General features: G+C 45.4%; 3 protein-coding genes across 3 annotated transcripts; all 3 read left to right on the forward strand.

Annotated features, from left to right (window-relative positions):
• Position 1: 1 nt before the first annotated feature.
• Positions 2 to 4777, forward strand: LOC127607734 (GTP-binding protein REM 1-like). Its single transcript, XM_052076361.1, has 5 exons — positions 2 to 870; positions 1429 to 1808; positions 2214 to 2296; positions 2882 to 3098; positions 3774 to 4777. Exons 2-5 carry the CDS (start codon positions 1463 to 1465, stop codon positions 4055 to 4057), a joined length of 930 nt encoding a protein of 309 aa, XP_051932321.1. The 5' UTR covers positions 2 to 870; positions 1429 to 1462; the 3' UTR covers positions 4058 to 4777.
• Positions 4778 to 5852: 1075 nt separating this feature from the next.
• On the forward strand, positions 5853 to 12558 carry LOC127607725 (protein SSUH2 homolog). Its single transcript, XM_052076327.1, has 12 exons — positions 5853 to 6135; positions 7337 to 7417; positions 7499 to 7571; positions 7803 to 7932; positions 8662 to 8722; positions 8811 to 8932; positions 9002 to 9064; positions 9210 to 9289; positions 10076 to 10168; positions 10307 to 10412; positions 10593 to 10700; positions 11089 to 12558. The coding sequence occupies exons 1-12, from the start codon at positions 6123 to 6125 to the stop codon at positions 11227 to 11229; spliced, it is 1071 nt and encodes a 356-aa protein (XP_051932287.1). The 5' UTR covers positions 5853 to 6122; the 3' UTR covers positions 11230 to 12558.
• Positions 12559 to 13007: 449 nt separating this feature from the next.
• Positions 13008 to 25656, forward strand: st3gal8 (ST3 beta-galactoside alpha-2,3-sialyltransferase 8). Its single transcript, XM_052076800.1, has 9 exons — positions 13008 to 13147; positions 18505 to 18846; positions 19684 to 19783; positions 19857 to 19995; positions 21514 to 21707; positions 21984 to 22163; positions 23419 to 23464; positions 23527 to 23646; positions 23765 to 25656. Exons 2-9 carry the CDS (start codon positions 18609 to 18611, stop codon positions 23930 to 23932), a joined length of 1185 nt encoding a protein of 394 aa, XP_051932760.1. The 5' UTR covers positions 13008 to 13147; positions 18505 to 18608; the 3' UTR covers positions 23933 to 25656.
• The last annotated feature ends 100 nt before the right edge of the window (positions 25657 to 25756 follow it).

Raw genomic sequence — 25756 nt, forward strand, 5'->3', positions numbered from 1 at the left:
TTTTAACGTCCAAAAGATGGCATCGTTACAGCGCCTCCCTCAGGCCTGGCATGTCAATGACATGCTACGGAGTGGAGCATTTCAAGCGCTTTGTGGCCGAACGAGGCCTTTTGCCAATGTCATCTTGACATAATTCATTTGGTGTGAAGTCCAAAACCGGAAGCCGCTCCAGCGCCACCCACAGGCCTGGCATGTCAATGACATGCTGTGGAATGGAACATTTCAAAGTGCTCTCTGTGCGGACGGCGTTTTGTCAACATCTTGGAAATGTGATGAATTTGTATAAAGTGCAAAAAAAAAAATTGGGGACATGGTCACAGCGCCACCCACAGGAACGGCATGCCAACGCCGTGCTTCTTCGGAGTGGAAACTTTTCAAGTGCTTTCCGACACGTGACATTGTTACGAGTGTGTGACGTTATTAACTTCCAAAAGCAAAACATGCTCTTCATTAAGTCTGGCGCAGTTTTCCCTTTGTGTGGACAAGTCCCATGACGTGATGGCGTTTTTAATTTTAGCCTGGCATGAAAATAAAAACATGTTAGCAATTAATGTGAGACATGTCAACAAATCCCGCCTGACTTTTTCCTTTCTTTTTTTTTTTGGTCACAGGAAGTGACCAACATTTTTCCAAAGCCAACTCTGCTGAACACACACTCCCCCCCCCCCCCCTGCATATCTGCTTCTCCTCTCCTGTCACACACACACACACACACACATACACTGAGCAAGAGGGATGCGTGTGATTCCGCTGCTGAATTTTTAAAGCTGTTGTGGAAATTTGCAGGGTCAGTGTGGCGAAGGGTTGCGTTACAAAGTCACAAACTCCAAGACACGCACAGAACACAGATTCTTCTTCACGGACCATCTGGTATGTTGCTCATCACACACATGACACGGAAAAAGTTGACCTGTCGACTTCTCTGGCACGTTTCATCGTTTCGCGCGTTTGTGCGTACTTGGCATTATTGCAGTACAGTACTTCCAAAATATAATCGATGTGTTACTTGTGTCATTTTGAAAGTGATTGTTTGTAGTCATGTTCTAATATTTGTGCGTATGAATCGTAATTGTTACGTTTGTGTGACGATGTGTCGATTTACCCCGAAAGCAAAAAATCCATATCTTTAGCAAAGATATGGATTTTGTTTTTAAAAAAAAAAAGTGTAATGTAAGCGATTTCATGAATCTCAGAGTTTTCAACAAGTCTCACGGGTATTTTTTTTCCCCCATAAATATCAAAGACAGTTTTCAGCGAACCAGATACTGCCGATGAATTTTTGTCGACATCGACGACGCGCAACGAGCCTCTTGAACGTGTTCGGTAAACGTCAGGCAATCTTCGGCTAACCTAGCGTCGGCGCACGCCAAAAATCAAAAGACGACAAACCGTGAAAACCTCAAACGGTGACGTCATCGATTCGCTCAGGCCCGAGCGGTCCTGATGCTGTCGCCGTAGCAACATGAGCATCCACACCCAGAGAGAGAAGGAGGAGGTCCTACGGCGGCGGGCCAGCACCCCAGCCCGCCCCACCCAGCGGCAGCGGCCCCCGCCCTGCGCCCGTGAACCCTGCGGCGGCGCCGACCCCTGTGGCGCCGGCACCCGGCGCAGGCACCCTCCCCTGGGGCAGTCGGCGTCCTACCACCTGGGGGACACATCCCTGCGCTACCGGGCGCGGTGGAGCTCCGACTCGGAGGACGACTCCGAGTGTGTCAACAGGGTGCCGTTGCTAGGCGACCCCGGCGTGGGCAAGAGCAGCCTGGCGGGAATCTTTGCGGGAATCTCCGACAAAGACGATCACCTGGAAGGTGAGGAGACGGCTAAGTTGAACGTTGCGTGTTGGTTGCGTAACTTCAAAGACCTTTTGGAGTCCTCAATGAACCCAATGTGTTTTTTTTTTCACATCAGAGAATTGCGAGTTCAAAAAAAAAAATGTCACGTGCTCAGTTAATCATAACATCGGTGCATTTGTAAATGTGATTGGCGGTTGCTGCGCGCCGGCGGCGTCACCAAACACGGGGTCAACTTTGGCCAAATGGCTGCACGCAAGCGTCGGATTGCTGCCAACGTCAATGGCGTTCAATCGATCCCGACGCGTCTGCTTTGACTTTGACTGACCTCAATGCCTCTGACAGCAGTTTGACCCGTTGCATTCCCACTCATTGTGTTTTTCCCCCCCGCCAACCCCACCCCCTCTTTTTTTTTTTACCCAGAGGACACGTACGAGAGGACGCTGACCGTCGATGGCAAGGATACGACGCTGCTTATCCTGGATACGTGGAGCAATGACAAACCGGTAAGATGGGTGGAAATCGTCTTGGATGTTGTTATGGGAACGTCCGTCATAGTCATTGATGATGATTGAAAACAACCTGGGCGGCCCGGTAGTCCAGTGGTTAGCACGTGGGCTTCACAGTGCAGAGGTACCGGGTTCGATTCCAGCTCCGGCCTCCCTGTGTGGAGTTTGCATGTTCTCCCCGGGCCTGCGTGGGTTTTCTCCGGGTGCTCCGGTTTCCTCCCACATTCCGAAAACATGCGTGGCAGGCTGATTGAACACTCTAAAAAATTGTCCCCAGGTGTGAGTGTGAGTGCGAATGGTTGTTCGTTTCTGTGTGCCCTGCGATTGGCTGGCAACCGATTCAGGGTGTCCCCCGCCTACTGCCCGAAGACAGCTGGGATAGGCTCCAGCACCCCCCGCGACCCTAGTGAGGATCAAGCGGCTCGGAAAATGAATGAATGAATGAATGAATGAAAACAACCTTCTTTAAAAAAAAATAAAAATTAAAAAGTCTCTTTGATGACTAAATCACCATTGATGCAACATTGTTAACCAAAATATGCACATCTTGGATGTTTGTTTGTTTTTTTTTTTGCCATCCAGTGTGAGGACGAAGAAGACGGACGTACGGGCGGCGAGGCGTGCCTGCCGCGCGACAGCGCGTACGTCGTCGTGTACTCGGTCAGCGAGCGCTGCAGCTTTGACGCGGCCGCCGAGCTTTGCATCGCGCTGAGGCGGCGCCGACCGGCCGACGACGTGCCCATCATCCTGGTGGGCAACAAGAGCGACCTGGTGCGCTCCAGGGAGGTGGCGCTGCAAGGTGAACCTCTTTGATGCTGGCCGAGAAATGGCTCGTGGAGCGCAAGTATGCTTTGAGGTTTATGCTGGTCGCTGACCGCCTAAAATGGTTTGAGGGAGAAAAAAATGAACTTTGTCGACAATTCAGGGATGGCAATTTTCCGCGGTTTTATTTCTTAAATTGATCATTTTTGTGAATCGTCTAAATACGTTGAAAATTTTTTAGGGGGGGTCAGGTACCTTATCGTCAAGTTTTCGCGAGCTCTCCCGATCAGTCTTTCCATCTTCCGATTGTAAACAGCCCTGCGATTGGACGTGTATCATGTCTTACTTGTTGTGATTGGTTGTCCCGCCCAGGCCACGCCCCTTTCCACTTTTTTTTTCATCACTAGCCATTGCCATCCCTGACAATTACATTTTATTAGCATGTTAAGTTTGTTGACAACCTCAAAATTGTCTTTTATTGAACAAAAAGCTCATTGACAACTTTAAATCGCCTTTTGGTGTTTGCAAAATCACACGCACGTTACGTTGCTTGAAACGCGATGATTAGAAAATGAGACGGACGGGTTCGGTTTGTCGCAGAGTCACTTTCACTCACGAGCAAATTGCCTTTGACGTTTTGAAGAAAAAAAAAAACACGTCCCTTCGGTTTGTGAGCAAACTCTGGATCGTTTAAATGTTCCCTTTGCCCCAGAGGGCCGAGCGTGCGCGATGGTGTTCGACTGCAAGTTCATCGAGACGTCGGCGTCGCTGCAGCACAACGTGAGCGAGCTCTTTGAGGGCGTGGTGCGCCAAATCCGCCTGCGCCGCACCGGCGGATCGGACGCGGCGCAGTCCAGACGCGGCGCGTCCTGCAAGCGCAAGGAGAGCATCACCCAGAAAGCGCGCCGCTTTCTGGACCGCCTGGTGGCGCGCAACAACCAGCACGCGGCCGTCAGGGTCCGATCCAAGAGCTGCCACGACCTGGCCGTCCCCTGAGAGGTCGGACGCCGTTCCCGGCGACCCATCCTCACCAAAAGTTGTGACTGGTTCAGGCACAATGGAGGGCGACTCTTCTGACCTTCAGGACCTTATGGAAGGCTTTGGACCAGGAAGTAGCTTGCCAATGCTAATAAATTCTCACCATGGAATCGGTAAGTCACCTGATAAACACTTTTATCACTTTTTTTTTTCTTTTTTGCATTTTTCTCTTTTGTAATCCTCCATGAAGCACAAAGTACCCTGACAATGTTAACTAGCAAATTAATTAAAGCTCATAACGGAATCCACGAACACTCCCCAAAAAGTACCCGATATTTATCACAACTGTTTGCATTTTTTTTTTTTAATGTGACGTCTGTTTCACAATTTCAGTCACAATGGGACTTTACGGTAAATGCGACCAAAAAAGGGGAGGAAGTGGCTTTTTTTTTTTTTTTTTTTTTAATGGGAAAACTTCAAATGGACTCCACTACGTGCTTAGCGAGCACATAAACGCACGTACTCTTTCACGCACTGACACACACAAATAGCCTCCTTCGGAAACGCACAGTGTTCTTGAAACGATAAACATCTTCAATGTATACAGGATGTGTTCGTTAGCTTGATGAATGACCTTGTCGTGTCTTTGATGCTTGCAAAACATTTTATGCTGAATCTGTGGAGATTCTGTGATATTAATAAAACCAGAGATTGATGATGTGGGTGATGTTTACAAAATGTGTGTTTTGGCTTTGCTGGGAACTCAGGTGTGTTTGGTGTTTAAAAACATGTACATTTGCTTCACTCATGACCATTTAGTGTCTTTGATGCTAGCAAACAAAACATCGTTGTCATTGAGAACGCTGAATTGTTTTTGGTGTTTCCAAAGTGCATACAGTAAAAGACCCCAAGCTGTATTTGATGTTTACAAAACACAAACGTAAGCTTCATTAAGACCTCAATGCGTCTTTGATGTGTACAATGTGTAAAATAGCTTCTTTTTTTTTGAGGACTCGAAGGTTGGGTTGAAAGTGTCTGAAGTGTCTGTGATTTTGCAAACGTAGCTCTTGGTTGCCGAAGACACATTTGTATCTCTTGGGTTTTCAAAAACGTCTGTTGCCATCGGTAAAGACTAGATTGTCGTTGAAGTTTACAAAAAACATGCAGGATTTGCAGAAGACCAAATGATCTTCATTGTTCTCACACACGCGAACAAAGAATGCACAAGCACTTGAACTTTGGCTCCCTCTGCTGGTTGCTAGGTTTCCTGGCAAAAGTCATCCAAGCCCCCGTATTAAAGTATTAAATTCATAGACGCCACTCATTCACACTTTGAACAATTTTCATTATGAATGGAAACCGTATCACGTCAGCATCTTTGTCCTTTTTTTTGTCTTGATACAAATATTTGCCTTGAGGCTTGGCAATTCCTGGCAGGCATCTTGAGACATGTTGAAACGGTTTGGATGGGGAAAAAACAACTCACAAACACACACACACATGTACACACACACATTACTTGACTATAAAATGAACAAGAGGTAGACGATGGAATTGTTGTGGTCTTGGAGCTGCTTCACTAATCAATCTCAGATGGGCGTCGGCAGCATTCCTCCGGATCTCGGTGTCAAGTTAACTTTCATTACAGGAAAACAAGCTGTCGCCCTTCGAAACAAATGTCGATTAGAGTTCTGGTCAATTGGTGGGATGCTTTTGTGAGGGGATAAAGGAAGCAAAATGATGTGCAGAAAAATATTGGTCATGGGTAAAATATTGCTCAACACGTCCATTGCCGACGAAAGCCTTCGTGATTCACTATGGGGAGGCATATTTCCGGGCGACGCCCTTCGATGACAATTACAAACATAACACAACAACAAAAATACTTGACATTGAACACAAGAACAGACGCGGGCATCCCTGTTCTCAAGAATCAGATTTTATTTTGAAAAGCTGCTTGTGTAATTTAACGTCGCAAACCGAGAGTGCGAGACGTGCTCGGCTCGGTTCTGCTTTGCTTACACGCGAAAGAGGTGCTTCGATTTTTGAGTGTGTTTGCAGTGCAAATTGCCTCTTCAACAGGATGAACAGTGCAGGTAAGCACCCGTCAAACTAACAAGAACCAAAAAAAAAAAGAAAAAAACTAAATTGAAACGAAGCGCCACCCAGATTCATCTGCAGATTCCAGATCAGTCTGCTGCCCCAAGGCGCCAAAGGCTTGCTCACATTAAGTGCATGGAACACTTTTTTTTACACATTGTACGAAGTCTTTATGGTTTGTTGTTATTATCATGATCGTTATTATGAAGACGCTTAGTCATAAAAAAAAAGCCTTCCAAGCAGTTTTGCACCCTCGGGCGCTAGATTGAATCCAATCCAATTAGACAACGATCGTGTTGCGGCAAATCACTTGACCGCATCCGCGTTTCCAAAAGGTGAAAGAATTGAAAGAATCTATCCATCCATCCATATGGAATCTAATCTCTGAGATGTTTCTCTCGTGTCGCGTGTATATGGTTGGTTTAAAAGTGAGCCGAGTCCGACAAATCGTCGTTGAGTGTCCGGAACAGCTGCTTGCAGGCGGGCGTGACCGTGCGCGCACGCTTGTGGAGGCGTTTTGTTCTGGCCGTTGGGAATTTTCACACGTATTGGATTTCTTGGTTGCAAAGTCGACTAGAATGACGAAACCCGAGACTTGTTTTCGTCTCCTTTATTGGACTCTTATGTTCTCGCATGCGAATGTTGACATTTTCACTTGCTTGTGGGTGTCCCGTTACTTTTGTCATCTTACGTTTCCTGCAAGTCCTGTTTGTGTCACAATACATGGGGACCAACTTTCCGCCTTTTTTCTTCTTCTTTTTGTTGTTTGTGTCCAAAATACTGTCCAAATCACTCCATATTCGTTTGCCTTCCAGCACGTGTCTTGATACTTTTGTCCAATCATCCCGTATTCAGTTTACTTCCTGTCCACGTTCCCAAGACCATTGCCAGACGTGTCTGAATACTTTTGTCCAATCTCCGTATTTTCTTCTACATCCGGGCTGTCGTCTTCACTTCCTGTCTACGTCCCAATACTTTTGCTCAAACTCCACATTTTCACTTCGTTAGTGTGTCCGAAGACCTTTGTAAAAAATGCCCGTATTTTCTTCACGTTTTACTTCCTGTATTTGTCAGGAAGTGTAATGTTTCTAAACTTTGGACATCCTTGACTTCCTGTTATTTGAACATTTGCAAATGTATTGGGACACGACCGAGAGAAAGCCTTCCATCTTGTTTAATGTTGTCGCTGTGTTTCAGCCGTGTACCCGCCTGTGGCCGCGCCCGCTGACATGCATCCCAGCATGCCCGGGTACGAGGGCATGGGCCAAGGCGGAGGAGGTGAGCGTCAGCCACAAATGCCAAAAAAACAATGACTTGGAACTTCGGTTCAGTGCTCTCCAATGTTCCGTTTGTGTCCAGGTTTCCTCCCGCCGCCAATGCCCGTGGAGCCGGTGGCGCCGCCCCAACCGGGTCCTGAGCCCGAGGACTGGAGGTGAGGCATCTCATCTTTGCTCTGTGGGAATGACTGTTACTGCAGTTTAGTTGGGGGCCTTCTCTGCCTCTTCTTCTTCTTCTTTCCCTTTATTTCCACCGCAATCCTTCCAGTAGATCTCAGCGCCGCTGACATTTTGAGGCACACGGTGGTCCTAATATACAAAGTGGATAAAATGGTTCAGTTATCAAGGGCTAAACTCAAATCCTGTGTTATGTTTGTGCCTGCTAGCATCCCGTCTTTGCCCGAGGATGTCGCCCGCGAGGCCTTCAAGAGCTTCGCCTCGTCCAACTGCTGCTATAGCAAAGCGCCCGCCACGGACGGAGTCATCACACAAATGGAGCCATTTAACACCTACAGGGTTAGCATACACGCTGAAATGCTAAAGGCTACCACTAGCTTTATTTTGCACTCTTGGTAGGTGTGCCAGTGATTTTTGTCCAACCGCCCACATTTTGTTTTTCGTTTTCCGTCCGCGTCCCAACACATTCATCTAAAATTTCTACATTTCTTTGATTTATTTTTTCTTACTATCTTCTTCCAGTACCAAATCCATTTTTCTTTCATTTTATCATGTGTGTGCACGAGTTGTGCGTGTGCGTTTGTGTGTGTGTGTGTGTGTGTGTGTGTGTGTGTGTGTGTGTGTGTGTGTGTGTATATATATATCATAGGGCGGCCCGGTAGTCCAGTGGTTAGCACGTCGGCTTCACAGTGCAGAGGTACCGGGTTCGATTCCAACTCTGTCCACCCTGTGTGGAGTTTGCATGTTCTCCCCGGGCCTGCGTGGGTTTTCTCCGGGTGCTCCGGTTTCCTCCCACATTCCAAAAACATGCGTGGCAGGCTGATTGAACACTCTAAAATTGTCCCTAGGTGTGAGTGTGAGTGCGAATGGTTGTTCGTCTCTGTGTGCCCTGCGATTGGCTGGCAACCGATTCAGGGTGTCCCCCGCCTACTGCCCGAAGACAGCTGGGATAGGCTCCAGCACCCCCGCGACCCTCGTGAGGATGAAGCGGTTCGGAAGATGAATGAATGAATGAATGAATATATATATCATGAATGAGTCTGTGTCGTGTGTGTGTGTGTTCTTTAGTATCGCTTGGAGACTTACACGGAGTCCAGGTCAACTGAGTGGGGCAGCAAACCTCACGAAGGTACGTACACACACACACACACACACGCATGCGCACGGGCACACATAACAGGTTTGATTGACAGGTGTGTGTGCTTGTGAATGAGCAGGAGAGGTGCCGGACTTCTACACCCAGACAGCCCCCCGACCCTGGGATGTCCAAGCCACGCCCCCCAACTTGTTCACCAACCACACGGAGCTCATCCGTGTGCCCTACACCTCCTCTGTGAAGGTGAGAGTGCTTCTGTGGCCACGCAACTCTGTGAAACGGGTTTAACTCTGTGAGCGTGTGTGTGCGTAGGACTGCCACGACTGCAGCGCGACCGGGAAGATACCGTGTAAGGAGTGCACCGGAAGCGGACATGTAAGTCAGCTGTCACCATTTCAAGAGGAGAGTAGAATGAGCCCTCGTTTATCTGCTCGCATTGCGTACGTTATGTGATCAAACCCGATCAGCGCTTGAAGTCGACGAAACACTTACCCCCGTGTTTTGGGTGTTTGCGTTTCAGAAAGCGTGCTGGGTGTGCAACGGCTCGGGAACCAAAGATGATCTGAACTGCTCCCACTGTAACTCTACAGGCAAAGAAAAGTACTGCACTCCACTGCAATTCGCCTCCACTGCTGCCTTGACTTGCATCTTTGATTCGTTCCGTGACTGTGCTCACAACTCAAAACATGTCTCCAATCAGCATTTCCCGGTTGAAATGAATGGAGATGTTATTTCAGCTCTTCCGGACGATAAACATGAACCGAAATTCTTAGAACGTGTTTCTCAAAGGGCAAAATCGCACGCACTATTGTACTTTTCTAAAAATATAAATAGCACAATGACATAAAATGTCAAGAATTCAACAGTTTATGCGTCACGAGTTCATGCTTCAATTCACTGAGAATTTGTGCTGCTCCATCTGATGTGCATCTTTTGGCCACTAGGGGTCAATGTTACACACACATACAGTTTAAAACGATGGGACTCGGGTGACGGGCAATCGTGTCTCGGCTTCAGAAAACCGGTGAGCTGCGATTTGTTGTTACCCGACTGCAACTGTGATGTCATTTCCAGTCGACAGCAAGTGACAAAATGGCCGCCCAGCGAGATGGCTAAAAACGGGCGGATTTTGCCGCTTAACTCACATTCCACAAACACACTATTAATCCCATTGCTGCGTTTAGACTAAAGGAGGCACATAAAACATATTATGATGGAAAAAAATTCCCCTTTAAGCTGTAAAAAGATTCGTTCTTTACAGAGGATAAAGGTCATATGCCTGCGAGTATCGTTATTATTGTCTGTCTTCACGTGTTTGCTTCCTAAATATTTCCCGAAGGGTTATAACGACCCGGACGTTGACGCTTGCTTCATGTGTGCGCGTAGGTGCAGGAAGTGCGACGGTCGTGGCTACGACAATTGCAAGACGTGCAAGGGAAAGCGACAACTGCTGACCTTCGTCCAGCTGAAGGTGGAATGGTGAGCGTCGCCACGCAGGCTCACAAAGATGTCGTCGATACGCGCAAAGGGCCCAAAATGGCCCCCGAATGACAGGCAACCATGTTATTCCGCTGATGAAAACGAGCAGCGTACGATGATGCGCGTGTACGTACGCAGGACGAACCACGTCGAGGATCACGTGGTGGAGCAGAACAGTGGCTTGAAAATCGACAACCTGCGATCCGTGAGCGGAAAGGAGCTGTTCAAGAACAACCAGTACCTGGTACCAAAACACACTTGCAAAAATTTACACACACACACACCAGCGCACACTTTGCTTTGACGCCATTTTATGCCACCTTTGGACAATTTAGAAAGAGCGGAAGCAACAAAAATACACCGTGTTGTATTTGTGACGATGCACGCATTCACCGCGGTCTGCTTTTTTTGTCCGGCGCCTCAGGTGTACCCGCTCATGGGCTTCCCCGACCCGGCCATCGGCGAGGCGTCGGCACGGATGGTCCAAGAGCACCAGAGCAAGTACGCCCAGACTTCCAGGATCCTGCAGCAGGTACGGGCGGATGGAAGGAGCAACCGCGACAATACGAGTGGCGGGCGATAAACGTCACGGCGGGTCATCGGGCCGCGCCCGTCACCGCAGATTGCGCGTCTGTAGGCGGCTTGGAGCTCATGAAAGGCGCTTGTGCATCTCCAGCCCGTAGACGCCGAAAATGATGACGTTGTCGAGTCAAAGTAGACTGAAAAACAGGAAGTTGGGACAATTGGCTGGCCTTCAGAAACAAGAAGTCAAGTCATGTTACCATCCTCCGGCCTCTTTCCCGTGTGAATGCAAAGCCAGTCACTCATTTGTGACATTTTTTTTGTGTGTGTGTGTGTATTCATATTTTGTGTTAGTGTGTGTGTGTGTAATGAGTGTGTTTATGTTTTTGTGTGTGCAGAGGCAGACGGTGGAGTTGATCCCGATCACTAAAGTGAGTTACAAGTGGAAGGGAGACTCTCACGTGTTCTACGTGTTTGGCAACGAGCAGCAAGTCAGCGCCGCCAACTACCCGGCCAAGTGCTGTTGCGTCATCTTGTAGGCACAGGAAGTCCCGCCTCTTCCACTTCCTCCGTTGCTGGTGATCGCCTGAAACAAAACTGTCAAAAAGTCGTCAAATTCGGACCATGGATAATGAGGGGGGTGGGGAGTACCAAATTTTTGGATTTAAACATTTGTACAGTTAAAAAAGGGAAACTGACTTTTCGGATGTTCAAGTGGATTAAAAAAAAAATAATGTAAAAAAAAAAACTTAACAATATCTGGACACTTTTTTGGACAGCCTCAGGCTTCATTTATACACCACTGCTGCCTAATTTTAAGAGAAAATTGTTCAAATTTTCAGTTTTTACATTCAAAAGGCTTTTTGTTAGACTATATACAATTTAAAAAAAAAATTCAAACTTAGTGGATGTTTCGTTGGATGGGCTTTGGCTACTTTTTGAAAATTTAAACAATGCCACTGCTGTCAAATAAATCCGATTTTCTCTGTTACAATTAAACTTATATGCAAGTAAAATAATATGTAAAATATGTTTAAATCATATTATTATCATTATATTAATGAGTTAAAGTATAATTGTATACAAATAATATAAACACATTAATGGATACATTAAAGTACATTTATGAAAAAAAATACACATAACGAATAGATTTTTTTAAAAAATGAATAAAATGTGGATGTTTTTTTTATTGGTAGGCTAAATGCCAAACCAGGAAGCAAAGATGATGAAAATACAAATTTTCCAGATGTGACCACTAAATTGACCTTTTTTTAATGGAGCTACCTAGTCCAAATATTGCCATTTATTCTTGTTTTTGACATGATTACCTCAAAAGTGAGTCCATAACTTTTAATGACATGCGAGACTTTGTGGATGTTTTCCATCTCCATCATCTCTGAATTGATCGAGTAATCTCGACTGGAGTGAATAACTTTCTGAAATGAAATTGTCCGTTATATATCTAGCACATGTGATAAATTGGTATTCAAATGTTCTTGAGAAAACGCTGGTGCTCCCAACTGGCTGCCTCCAGCACAACCCGAATGACTCGTTGCCAAATTGTTGTTTAAGTAAATACGTGCTGCGGCACTATGTGTCACATGCCTTTCTCTATATAAACTGCTCAATCATCACGTCTGTTGTTTATCATGCGACATATTCACGACTGCTTGATGTTAATGAACTTTTTTCTTTTTTTTTTACTATTTGTCCAAGCAGCCACTCGCTAACCTGACGGATGATTTGATGACGAAAAACTTGGTGATGATGATGTTTTGATGGCTTGTAGTGTTAAATGTAGGTAGAAATGCTCTTTGTTATCAGTGCGCCTTGTCAAAAACAAATAAATACTCACTTTCACTGGACTCTGCTCTCACATTTAGTTGCATAAGTAATGGTTTAACATTTTTAACTGTTACATATGTGTCTGAATCTAGCTATGTACCTATCCATATAATTTATTTATCTCGCTAGCTTTTATTTTCTTAATTATTTTTTTTTTTACTACATTTACTGAAAAAACTCAACTCATCCGAAAGGTTGCTAGCTATATTTCAGAGGAAACTGTGTAGAATGCACTTTGGAATGACAGTCAACAAGAGACGAGGTACGTTTTTGAAAATGAAGCAGCTATAAAGATCCTGCTAAACAATACAAACCGAACAGTCATTTTGGGAAAAAAAAAGAAACTAATCGAGAGAGGAAAGTGACACGCGTAGAAATGAAATCCAAAGCAAGAAACAAGTACAGTAAACCCAGTGGGCGTGGCGTCGTCAATTACCATGACGCGTTGGCGTACGATCTAGCCCCGCCCCAGCCCCGCTCCCTCCTCCCCTCAGGCTTCTCGGTATCAAGATGACACCCTCCCGCGCTCCTTCCCCCCTTCCTCCTCCGTCCTCATCCTCAACCAGTGAAGAAGACGAAGAAACACCCCCGGCGGCTAAGAAGCTTCACGTGAGTTTTTCCTTTCATTTGTGTGTCTCGTTTTGACGATTAGATGTCGGTTTCTTCTTCTTTTGTGGTTCGGTTTCTATTTGGACCGCCATTGTGTGTTGCGTCCGTGTGCTGAAGTCGCCGAGTGTCGCGTCGAACAAACTTGACTGGTGGTCCCCGCAAACTTTTGGGCAACTTTGGCTTGTTGTAATGGTGTCATGGCAAGAAAAGTCTTCGTCAGAATCGAGTGGGCCTGCTGTACGAAAAAAGGAGAATGAGGGGAGGGTGGCTATTGTTGAGTGGAGCGAAAGTGTTTTGTTTGTTTGTTTTATTTTATTTATTGTTTTGCTTGTTTGTTGTTGACCAAAAGTGTGATGGCATCTCTTGGCTTCCCCCGTGACATTAGCTACCCCTTGAAAGGTGGCCAAAGTAGAGCTACATACAGTGGAGTAGACGTGTACCCGTGTACAGTATTCACCTATTCGCGGATTTGTTGTCAATATTTCACCCAAAAATGTTTTGGGGCAAACCCGTATTGGATGTCTATTAGTGATTTTATTTATTTATTTGTAACAATGGGCTTCAATTATGTTTTGCAAATTATGTTCAATCGAAATTTAACTGAATACATGACAGGGACAAGATATGTAATGCGCAAACTGATAAATTGATTTTTTTTTGTAAAGCAAATAATCATTAACTGTAGTCTTATGGCCGCAACTGGTTCCAAAAAAGCTGGGACAGGATCATATTTACCACTGTGCTGTATCACCTTTTCTTTGACCAACATTCAAAAAACGTTTGGGAACCGAGGACACTAATTGTTGAAGCTTTGTAGGTGGAGTTATTGTTATTCTTTCTTGATGTGTATCTTCAGCTGTTCAACAGTCCGAGGTCTCCGTTGTCCTTCATATTGTGTTTTCAACGGGGGGCCAGGTTTGGACTGCGGGCAGGCATTTAGACATGTCACTTTTAAATATGTTAAATAAATAGTCACTTCCTCTGTCATTTGTTGAAAAGCTCCTTGAGCATTGTTGCAACAAAGCTCTTATTTTAGGAATAAAACGCCTTTTGGGGTTGGGGGTTGTCAGATATTTTGCGCTATTCGTAGCTGGGCTCTGTCGTTTTCCTCTTAGTTATCTTATAGGTATAGCATTTAAACTCAATTCTATTAAAATTCAGAAAGATTCCATCTCAGTCGTAAGTCGTGTTTGTTTGATGGTGCAAGTTTTTATAATGGAAAAAGGCCAGCAGTCAGGGGGGAAAAAAAGGATTTGTTATTTTTGGTGGAGATTTAAGAGGTGTATGGTCTTTTTATGGCAGCTTTCATCCTGAGGGTCAGTGTTCCGTCAAGGGGGAAAAAAAGGTGGGGGTGGATGGGTTAATTCCGCTCCCCTCAAAAAAAAAGAAAAAAAAACAGTTTTTACAAGAAAGAAAAGGGAGGAGATGTCGGGAAGAGCATGTGGACAGGAAACGGCCGTTGTGTGTGTCTGGTAGTACAGTCGACTGGATCGCGACTCCACGCTACGAAGTAGAATGATGTTCGCAAGCAAAGTGTGTCAGCGTGTCGCTTTTCTTTTTCTGTTTTGGAAGTGAAAGTCTGCTGCTTTGCGTCTCGTCTTCACTCAGTTGTGCTTCACTGAAACCGGAAGGTGTGCTTTCCTCTTTGTTTGCTCCTTTCTGTTTATTTGTTTAAATTAAAGCCAGAAATGATACAGACTTAAACAGTTTACAGTTTAAAGGTATATACCGTGCTGTACATTTTCCTGTGTTGTCGTTTTCACTGTTGTACTGTGGATGTGTTGATCTGGAAAAATAGTCTTGTGTAACAGGACCCTGAAGGTAGCCGACATGGTAACATGCCAACGCTGATCCCTTTCAGTTGCGCTCTTTCCTCAGTCTTGATCTTTGATACCGCTTGAGTTCAGTCCTCAGATTGTCCCCATGGGGAAATAGTGCAGAACACTACCCGCACATGAAAAAGTTTGCCGTTCTCCCACAGAAACCAAAATGCTCCTTTTTCAGCTTTTCGCTTTCATGCTCCGAAACGTGGCTGTGTCAATATTTTTTGGCTCACGACAAGACTTTTGTAAAGGGACCCTTAACGCAGTCTACAAATGTGAACATGCTAATGCTAAAGCATCCCTTTCTTCCCACTGTGCTGGTCCTTTAGAGCCACTAAAGTTGAGTCATCAGATTAGCTTGGCTACACTGTGAAATATTGCCACAATTTAAGACGACCACTTTGGCCAAATGATTGTTGGCTGCATTGTAAAACCTTGGCAGCATTACCCCCCCTAGGATTTATTATTCATATAGCTAAATGATTGCAGTTGGCGAAAGGTTGAGTGGGCGTGGTTTAAAAAAAAAAGTAACTTTCGAAAGTCATCGTTCGGCAAGCCAGGCTCCGATTTTGCTCGCTTTGCTATTTGAACCTGGAAAGATGGCAAAAGTCGTCACGCACGCCACTTTAGGCTCCTTCATTGTTCTGCCTGACAAAACCGCAAGACCTGATTCAATCCAAATCATCACTGTGGTTGACTTTTCTGTACGCCATTTCTTGGACGTTTCTGGAAAAAATTGTGAGCGTATATTTAAAGGTGATCAATGCACTGAAGTTTGCTAAGGCGTTGGAAAAAAAAGTAAAATGACGCACGCGCTCAACTTGAATATCGCGAGAATTTGCGCCGATGTAAACCCTCTACACAAAAATGTAGAGGGTTGTTTGAAAAAAAAAATGCCGACCGTAAAGTTTTTTTTCCGACGTAGAAATTCTCGGTCGGTCGGGTTACCGGAAACGCACTACTTTTTTTTTTTTTCTGCGCCTAATGAGAGAGTGAAAAACTGGACGAGTTTCCCCATCGGGAGGCTGCTGCTCGTTTCCATTGTGGCGTCCACACAAGATTCCAGATGTCGGTGAGAAGCAAGGAGTTCCTTCACGCGTTACTCTCAGCATGGGAATGACCCTATCGGCCAACCCCACCCTCCCACCCCTTCTGGCAACCCCCCCCAAAATAACAGAGAGATAGTGTGACCCCATTCAGTCTCTCAGTCCAGGAAACAGGCAGCCGTGAAGACCAAATGTGCTAAAACTGCGCTATCGTCAGTGAGATATGCTGGCACTTCCTGGAATTGTTTTGAAAATTCAGCCCCAAAGCCAGTTTTCACTTGGCAATGTGATTTTTTATTCTTTTGGTACGGTACTCTTATGAATAGACCCATCAAAAAAAGTCTCAAGGACCTCTGCCCAAAGACACACAGCAAGGCCGTCCCATTTGGGTCAAGGCAGCCATTTCGGCACCAAAACGCTGCAATTTGTTTTGGTTTCTTAATCTTTTTTTATTAAAAAAAAAAAATCAACAAAGTGATATTTGGGAGGAGTGTCTATTACGAGTAGACCGACCAAAAAGTCTCAAGAAGTCATGCCCGGAATTACCTAGGAGGTCGGCCATTTTGGTTCAAAGCAACTTTGGAAAGGAAAGTTGAATCGAATTTGGCTCATGACTTCATTGTTATTTTAAAAATTCAGCCCTTGGAGCCAGTTTCACTTGGCGGCGTAAACATTGGTTGGCGTGTGTGTCATGTAGCCGTACAAGAAAGTCCGAAGAGGCCTTTGCTCAAAAAGACACAAATTGTTGCTCAAAGCAGCCATTTTGGTCACTCTTGAATTGATTTTGTTTCTTCATCTTTATTACTTTAAAAATTCACCTCCCAGCACCAGTTTCTTTTGGTCATGCAAAATTTGTTTGGAATGTCTATTGGGAGTAGACTCACACAAAAAAAAAAAAAAAGTCTCGGGTTATGCCTCAAGATAACACAGGAAGTCTGCAGGGAACTCTTGAATTTGTGTCATTATGTGATCTTTTTCTTTTTTTTTTTTCAAAAGTCATCCCTCGGAGGCAGGCTCATGTAAAAACATGCAAGTGAATCGACATGTTTGCTGTGAGTAGACCAGCAAAAAAAAAATCTCAACAACACATGCCCAAAAAAAAGACACTGAAAGTCAGCCATTTTGGCCCTTTTGGGTTTGAACATTGCAGCCGAGGTTTATCACGGTAATTCCAAGTCAGTAAAGTTTTATAGCAGCTCATTTGTGTTCCGCAGATTTCTTCTGTTCATTTACTCTCAAACCTGACCTTACTTTGTCCCCTCGCTGTTTTAACCTTTTGTACGAGTTTGTACAGTGGAGCCGTGTGCTAATGCACTTTGCTAATCCATGAGCTTAACTTCTTTTTTTTTTTCCTCTTTTTGAGTTCACAAGGAGGCCCACCTGGCAACGATTAAAACAGACTTTCACTTGTGCTGTTGCCTTTTGGCTGCGCTCCGAATGCTACACTCGTTCCCTAGTACCCGATCACGATCGAGGGATTTCTATATTGTGGATTGTATCGGCGACGGGCCGGCCCGCAAGTTGCGAAATTTGCATGTAACGGCCGTTGAAATATAGTGGGGGAAGAGAAAAATTAATTCTTCAAAGAAATGCTGAAAATCATTCATTTTATGTATTCCACTCAAAATGGGGGGGATTTGGGGCGAAAACATAATTTTAAAGTATTGAAAAAAGTTGATGGGGATTAAAAAAAAAAACAACAACAATATTCAAATCCGGCGGCCCGGTAGTCCAGTGGTTAGCATGTCGGCTTCACAGTGCAGAGGTACCGGGTTCGATTCCAGCTCCGGCCTCCCTGTGTGGAGTTTGCATGTTCTCCCCGGGCCTGCGTGGGTTTTCTCCGGGTGCTCCGGTTTCCTCCCACATTCCAAAAACATGCGTGGCAGGCTGATTGAACACTCTAAATTGTCCCTAGGTGTGAGTGTGAGTGTGAATGGTTGTTCGTTTCTGTGTGCCCTGCGATTGGCTGGCAACCGATTCAGGGTGTCCCCCGCCTACTGCCCGAAGACAGCTGGGATAGGCTCCAGCACCCCCCGCGACCCTAGTGAGGATCAAGTGGCTCGGAAGATGAATGAATGAATGAATATTCAAATCCATGGATTCGGAACCGCAAATATGCGGCGGTCGTCTGTACTACTTGTCACATTTATAGGGCTCCAGGGCTCTGTCTTGGGTCCATTATTGTTTAGTCGATAAATAATGATATGGGGAAAATGCATTTCAATTGGCGGCAGTTATTTTCTACGCTGAGCTGGCTGAGTCCCTAATCTTTCCCAATAGAATGCGACGACTCTAGTGGAGCGTAGTTCTAACATCGGTGCCATGAAAACAAGTTTTGCAACAGTACTTTACGTGATTCATGCTCTGAGGACTTACAGTATGCTCACCACACATTCCAAACTTGTCAGTATGGAGAGTGATTTGGAACACAGCCTTACACTGATGTATTTTTTTTTTTTTTTCGCTTCTCCCCGATGCGCCGCAACAGGAACGCAGCCTAGCGTACTGTACAGGAAGTGAACGCCCTCGCCGGGGCCCCGTGGAGATGAAGGCGAAGCGAGCGGAGCTTGTGGGAGCCCGTCGAAGGTGCAGATGAGGTTAGCGGGAATGCTACCGGGGCCACGCCCCCTCGCACCTCCGGCCATGTTGTCGAAGAGGAAGGTGTGCGTGGTGCTGGGCATCGCCGCCCTCCTCCTCCTCATGCTCGCTAGCCAGAGCATCCAGAGGAAGCACTTCCTGTCGCTGTCCGTGGCCACGCCCACCCGAGACAACATCAGCCAGGAGACCGGTGAGAAATGCTCACTTCTGCGCAGGACTCGCACGTTGAGATTTTAATGTCGAGGGTTACAGTTTGAAAGTAAGGGTGGGAGACCCGATTCGGGTTCCAGGCCAGTGTAAAGGTTTCAATATGTCGGGGTCACAGGTTTTAAAGTTTTGGTTTGAACCCCTAGTTAGGGTTTTAAACACGGTCTTAGTGTTTTATGTTCGTGTTTGAAGCCTGATTAGCTTTTTAAACGAGGGTTCATGTTTCAAATGATGCTGTCAAGTCATGTTACAATGTGAAGCAAGGGTGAGGGGTTCAAATGTTTTTAAGGCAAGCTTGGGGTTTCAAACTAGGTCTTCAAGACAGTGTTAGGGTTTTAAATTAGGGCTTCAAACCAGCCAAAGGATTACAAACTTGGGTCGCAAATAAGAGATTGGGTTTTAAAGTCGAGTTAGGGTTTCAGATTTAGGCGTGTTTTGAGAATAAGACTTCAAGCTCCGATTTAGTATTTTAAACAAAGGCCGGCAGTTTCAACTTTCGGCTTTTAAAACAAGGTTAGGGATTCATACCGACTCAGGGTTTTATCTCAGGGTGATGCTATTGAGTTAGGATTTGAGCCTGGGTTGGGGTTTGGTTTCTGTTTTGAGGACGGATGTTGTGTTTGAAGAAGAAGAAGAAGAAAACCTTTATTAGTCTCACAATGGAGAAATTCCCAATTCACAGCAGCAAAGTTATGAAAGTAAGAAGTAGAACAACAAAATATAGGAGCTGCTGGAAAGGCAGCCACTCTCGCGGCGCCATTTTGAAGTCAAAATAACAGAAATAACACAAGACAACACATAGGACACAGACAGTCATTCAATCTTCACCAATTTTCTGCATACACTTTGTTGTCTGAAGCAGTTCTAGATGAGCTTCCTGTTGACGTCGGTGGCCCCCACAAACTTGTCAGCAGCTCCCCACTTGAGAAGCTGGCGCAAGGCGATGCTGGGCGGGACGCAAGGTAACACAGCGAATGGGGTGGGGGGGGTGCCCCTAATATTTTGGGGTTGGTCTCACCGGCGCGCTCCTCTCAGGCCCTGCGGCTGTCCCGAGTCGTGCGTGTCTGACCTGAGCGAATCCGACTGGTTCCGCCGTCGCTACGATCCCCAACAGCAGCCCGTCCTGCGCGGCGCCAAGGACCGCTTGAACCCGGACGCGCTCAACTGGTGGCTTGTGAGAACCGCACGCTCGGCATCCAAAACACATTCCGTACAATTTTTGCAAAGATCATCGAAACAAACCTAACATGCACGTATTCCTAAACGTCAGCGGCGGTCCCATCCCAAATGAACTCTTTCATAAACAATTAAGACCGTTTGGTCCGACAAGCAACATTTGACAAACACGGACATCTTCAAAATGTTTTTTTTTTTTAAAAAAGGGAAAAATGTAGAATCTTGCTGTCACTATCAAATATTTTTAGAATTGATCCAGTTTTCCACTTGTTCTCGTAACCCTCAAATCGACCGCCTTCATCTACAAACTGTGTTTTCGTCAACACGAGAGGCCAGTTGAGAAGGCGGTCGCCACGATACGGCCTGAGATCTTTTTGCCAACCGCTCGCCTTCCGGGAAGTTATTTGCGGGCGGGGCGGGTAGCAGCCACGCCGATGACGACGAGAGCGGAACGATGTCATGACAACGAATCGGAAGAGCCAGCGCCATGTGCAGGCCAGCGTCTCTGGAGCATCCGCAACAGCCGTTTATGGTTCTGGACCGTGCCGGCACGTCTGAGCGTATTTCCTGCTCGACATTAACGCCCGCGCGCACACACACATATGCCATTAGGAGATTAAAAGGTGTGGCGTTGGGTTGGGGGTGGGGGGGTTCAGACGGTGATTTCATCTTGCTGAGTCACCGTGTCGTCAGTGCACCAAGCAGCCAGATTGGCCCCTTGAGGCAGGAGTTGATGGGAGCACAGTCGCGACTCAAAGCGCCGCTTTCTTCAATCTTCTTTCCACATTAAAGTCAATTTTACTTTGAACCCCCCCACCTAAAAAAAAAAATGGTGAATGAAAAATTGAACTACAATACAGTGGGTACCCGTATACTCGTGGTTCGATGCCCATGGGTTCCCTTTTTTTTGTTTTTCTCTTCTCTATTTAAATAAATAAAATAAAATCCATACACGGTGGCCCTGAAATGCAAAACACAACACCAAATTACTAAATACAATAGTAAAAAAATAACAATCATAATAATAATAATTAAATGATGTGAAGGAAAATTGTAAATAGTACTGCGATTTATCCATTTTGTGTTCATATTGCATTTAATTGAAAGATGTTTGTTGTTTTTTTTTCTTTTCTTTCTTCTTTCTACCTACATTCTTGCTGCTGGAGGCTGTAAATTTCCCCAGTGTGGGACGAATAAAGGATATCTTATCTTATCTTAAAAAATAGACAAATCTAAACACAACATCAAATAAAAATGGAAACCAATTTAAAAAAAAAACACCAAAAAGATAAACACAACAGCAAACCAAAAAATTGACAAAACACTACCGTGTATTTGAGTCACAAGAACCAAAAAAAAATAAAAAAATAAAAACCGCAAAGTACACGTTTTGTACAGTACTTTGTTTTTTGTGCAGGTGTTTTACAATAACCCCCCCCCCTACCCCCCCCCCCCCACCCCCACCTTTAACCCGCATGAAACGACGGGCTGTTTTTTTTTTTTTTTGCCTGCGCAGAGTCTTCAGCGCTCGGGTAACGACCATACGCTACAGGAAGTGATGTCACGCATGTTCCAAGTCGTCTCGCCGCCTTCCGTGGACTTCACGCCGCGGCTGTCGCGTTGCCGCGTTTGCGCCGTGGTGGGCAACTCGGGCAACCTGCAGAAGTCGGGACACGGGAAGCTCATCGACTCGCATGACTCCGTCATCCGGTACGTTTTCCACACGTGCTTCAAACTTTAAGAAAATGATTTTGTTTTGTTTTTGCGAGCTGAATGACATTTTTTTAATGAATATTGCAATAGTTGGTAAAAATGGCTAAGCCAAGTCATTTTTTTTTTTTTTTATCAGTCGATGTTTCCATTCATTTGAATGGAATCCGTGATTCTTCCCATATCACGTGAATTGCAGTTCAACCCGCAAAAAAAAAATCAAGGATAAAACCAAACGCTCGGCCACATCTGACCCATTCCCGTTTTCCCGCTCAGGATGAACAAGGCTGTGACGCACGGCTTCGAAAGAGACGTGGGGAACCGCACCACGCATCACTTTATGTACCCGGAAAGCGCGGCGGATGTGGGCCACGGCGTCAGTCTCATCCTGCTGCCCTTCAAGCTCCGAGACATGGAATGGCTGAGCAGCGCCCTCTCCACCGGCCACGTCAAAATGTAATGACTTGCACCAAATCCGCATGGCAAACCTGCGAGGTTGAGAATCGTCACTGACGCGAGCGTTCCGGTTTTCAGAAACGTCAACGGCAATTTTAGTCTGAAGGAACCTAATGTAATGATCAAAAAGGTTTACAAACTTTCAACGAACACAATGGCGACAATTTGGAAACATCAGACTATTTTGGAGAACCTGATGTGTGGGTCTTTAAAAACTTGAAAGTCAATTTATTTCCTTCAACAAATGTAACAAATATTTTTGCAGCTCCGGCCTCCCTGTGTGGAGTTTGCATGTTCTCCCCGGGCCTGCGTGGGTTTTCTCCGGGTGCTCCGGTTTCCTCCCACATTCCAAAAATATGCATGGCAGGCTGATTGAACACTCTAAATTGTCCCACGGTGTGAGTGTGAGCGCGGATGGTTGTTCGTCTCTGTGTGCCCTGCGATTGGTTGGCAACCGATTCAGGGTGTCCCCCGCCTACTGCCCGAAGACAGCTGGGATAGGCTCCAGCACCCCCCGCGACCCTAGTGAGGATCAAGCGGCTCGGAAGATGAATGAATGAATGAATGAAAGACCGTTGAGCTCAACAAATCTGAACTATCCCCAAAAAGTGGAGTACAGTTTTCATTGAACCCAATGGATACCTCAAAGAGGAGAATTTATGATTATTTCTTTGGGTCAGAAAAAAAAAATCTGACCATTTAGCACACTGGTGTCAAACTCTAGGCCGGGGGGCCAGTTCCTGGCCCGCCAGGTCATTTCATGTGGCCCGCAAAAGCAAATCATGTGTGTCGACTTGCTAAAATGTGTACCCAAATGTGAAATTGCCGTGTGTAAAAACGTTGAGATTTCGCAATGATTGACACTCACTAGAACAAAAATTGAACAAACTATTGAAATGGACTTGACTGATTTCAAAACTAGCAATCGATTGATTTGTTATCTCCAAGTAATAATTTTGTGGTTTCGCTGTAATAATGGCACTCAGAGGAAAGACCTAACTCCAAATTGGCTCAAATGAATCTGACATGTGCTGATTTAGCAATTTCGGCAACTTTTTTTTTTTTTTTAATGCCTTATATTTTTAAAGACGTTAAAAATCTTGACCTCACCTTCTTCCGCACAAAAAAAAAAAATTCCCACAAAAGTCCAAAAGAATTTATGAGCATCAAACACTAGTGTTGTCTTCCGTCCGCGATTTTATTTATTTTTTTTAATGTCAACGTCAAAGATGATGTGATGTTTTTGTGTGCTCAGGACGTACATGCGCGTGAGAGAGCGAGTGGAGGCCGATAAAGACAAGGTAAGCGTGGCGAAGGGCCTGGTTGACGTGCGCGCCGCAACATGCTCACGGCGTGTGCGCAGGTGCTGGTGGTGAGCCCGGCGTTCTTCAAGTACGTGCACGAGCGCTGGACGGAGCGCCACGGCCGCTACCCGTCCACCGGGATGCTCGCCATCGTCTTCGCGCTGCACATCTGCGACCAGGTCACCGTGGCAACCGCTCGTCTTCCTCCCCCACCTTTGTTGCTTTCTTTGGTTCTTCCTTTCCCCTCACCGTCTCCTTTTTTCCTTCCTTTCCTCCGTCCCCGTTTCCTGTCCGCAGGTCTCCGTGTTTGGTTACGGGGCCGACAAGCAGGGCAATTGGCACCACTACTGGGAGGAGAACCGCTACGCCGGCGCCTTCCGCAAGACGGGCGTGCACAGCGCCGACTTTGAGATGCAAGTCATACGGCAGCTGGCCGAGGAGGGAAAGATCCGATTGCACGCGTGATCCGAGGCCCACCCCGACCGACCGTCCTTGCGCTCGGACGTCCGCCGCTTGTCGACAAAAAGGAACGGCTCGGACGTCCTCTGGCACTGAACAAACAAAACCCGAGCGGGCCAAAACCTTGGCGTCGTCCATTTTGTGCCTTTTTCATAAGACAGTAGAGCGTCCTGCAACCACAGAAAAAAAAAAAAAATGTTCTGAGATGGGGAACAACCACACACTTTCTGAGGGGAGTTTTGTATTATTTTGCATATTGACTTTTTTTTTTCTTCCCTCCCCCTCCCTCATCTGAGCACTTTGCCTTAAGGAAATTGGCGGCCATTTTGTGGCTTCACTGATAACTTATCCTTTCATTCAAGCTGAATGGTCACCGTCCTGTCAGTATTTTGTCCCCATTTTTGTTATGCTTCCGTCTTAAATTCCCGAATGATTTCAATTGTTGATGTTCAAGTTGTAGAAAACAATACCGCATGGTGACAAAGTCATAATCATGTTGGCATTTAAAATTCTGTACATGTGACATGAGCGTGCGAAAATAGGTTGATCCAAATGCATCCATCCATATCCCCAAAAACACAAATATTACATATGTTATCATATATATATTTTCATATTTAGTAATAAGAATAATTTTTGTTTTACGCGACCGGTTGCTCCCTAAAATGACGTTTCAGTTGGAGTGTTAAAATAAAGCCCACAAATATCACACCTTTATTGTATTAAGTAGACAAAAAATATCAGATGTGAGAATTCAGAAGAATCATTCCCAGGATTTCAACACTCAATGTCGTAGTGTAACACTTATATTTCTTGCACATTTATTTAGGAAACAAGGGTAAAATAAAAACATTTTGCTGCGTCTTATTAGTTTTGGTTTCGCACGTTGTCCTAATGTGGCAAATTGTAAGGGGGGGGTCATTGAATAGATTTTTGGTACAAGCGTGGCATCAAAACGGAATCATGTTTTGCTGGTTACTTGCCTTGCAAATGTTGCAAAAAAAAAAAACTTTGGCACATTCACCACTTTTTTTGTCGTACCGAAAGTCGGCACCACCTGCTGGTGGTGACTTGTACTGTGAATGTGAAATGTCCTCCGGTGGCCAGTCGCTTGTGCGCTCACTGCTTTTCGTTTGCAAACGACAACGAAGGAAAAAAAAATGTAGACCACGCAGTATTTTTGTGTTTGTATGTGTGTGTATGAGGGGCGGGGGGGGGGGTTAATTTCAAATGTTGTCTTTTTTTCGTCACTTTTTTTCCGATTTTCTTGGGGCTTCTATGGAAAGTGCTTATTTATGAATCGAGTTACATTTACATGAACCACTAACGCCTGAAGCCTGTGAAGCAATGTCTTCATAATATTAGTTTTCTGACAATGTTTTTCTTTTTTTTTTTGCGGTGGCCCTTCTCTTCATTTGCTCAAGTTTACATGGTGGCGTTGTGATTGTAGTGTTCCTGGGCACGATTATCAAAATGGATCCTTTCAAGGCATCAAGAGTCTAAATTCAGGTTTGCGCCGCGATTTACCTCCAGCTTTAGTCCAAGTGCACCCCCCCCCTTCGCCTGCCCCCCCCTTTTTTTTTTATAATGCGCTTGCCATATGTGACCCAGTCTTCCCTCCCCACATGGCCAGCTTGACATGTAAGATTCTGTTTTCTGAATGTGTGACGGTGCCACTGCTGCCACTTGGACTGAAAAATGAGAAAATAAAACAGTTTAAAAAAAGACAACCGAAAGTTTTTTTTCTATTCAAAAAAAGAGGTAACGTTTGTCATTTTTTTATTGTACTTTCACTGGCCCTTTTGGCAACATTTCCTTGCTGTGTGTACG

This window comes from Hippocampus zosterae, chromosome 9 (genome assembly GCF_025434085.1).
Source record: "Hippocampus zosterae strain Florida chromosome 9, ASM2543408v3, whole genome shotgun sequence".
Classification (NCBI taxonomy): Eukaryota; Metazoa; Chordata; class Actinopteri; order Syngnathiformes; family Syngnathidae; genus Hippocampus; species Hippocampus zosterae.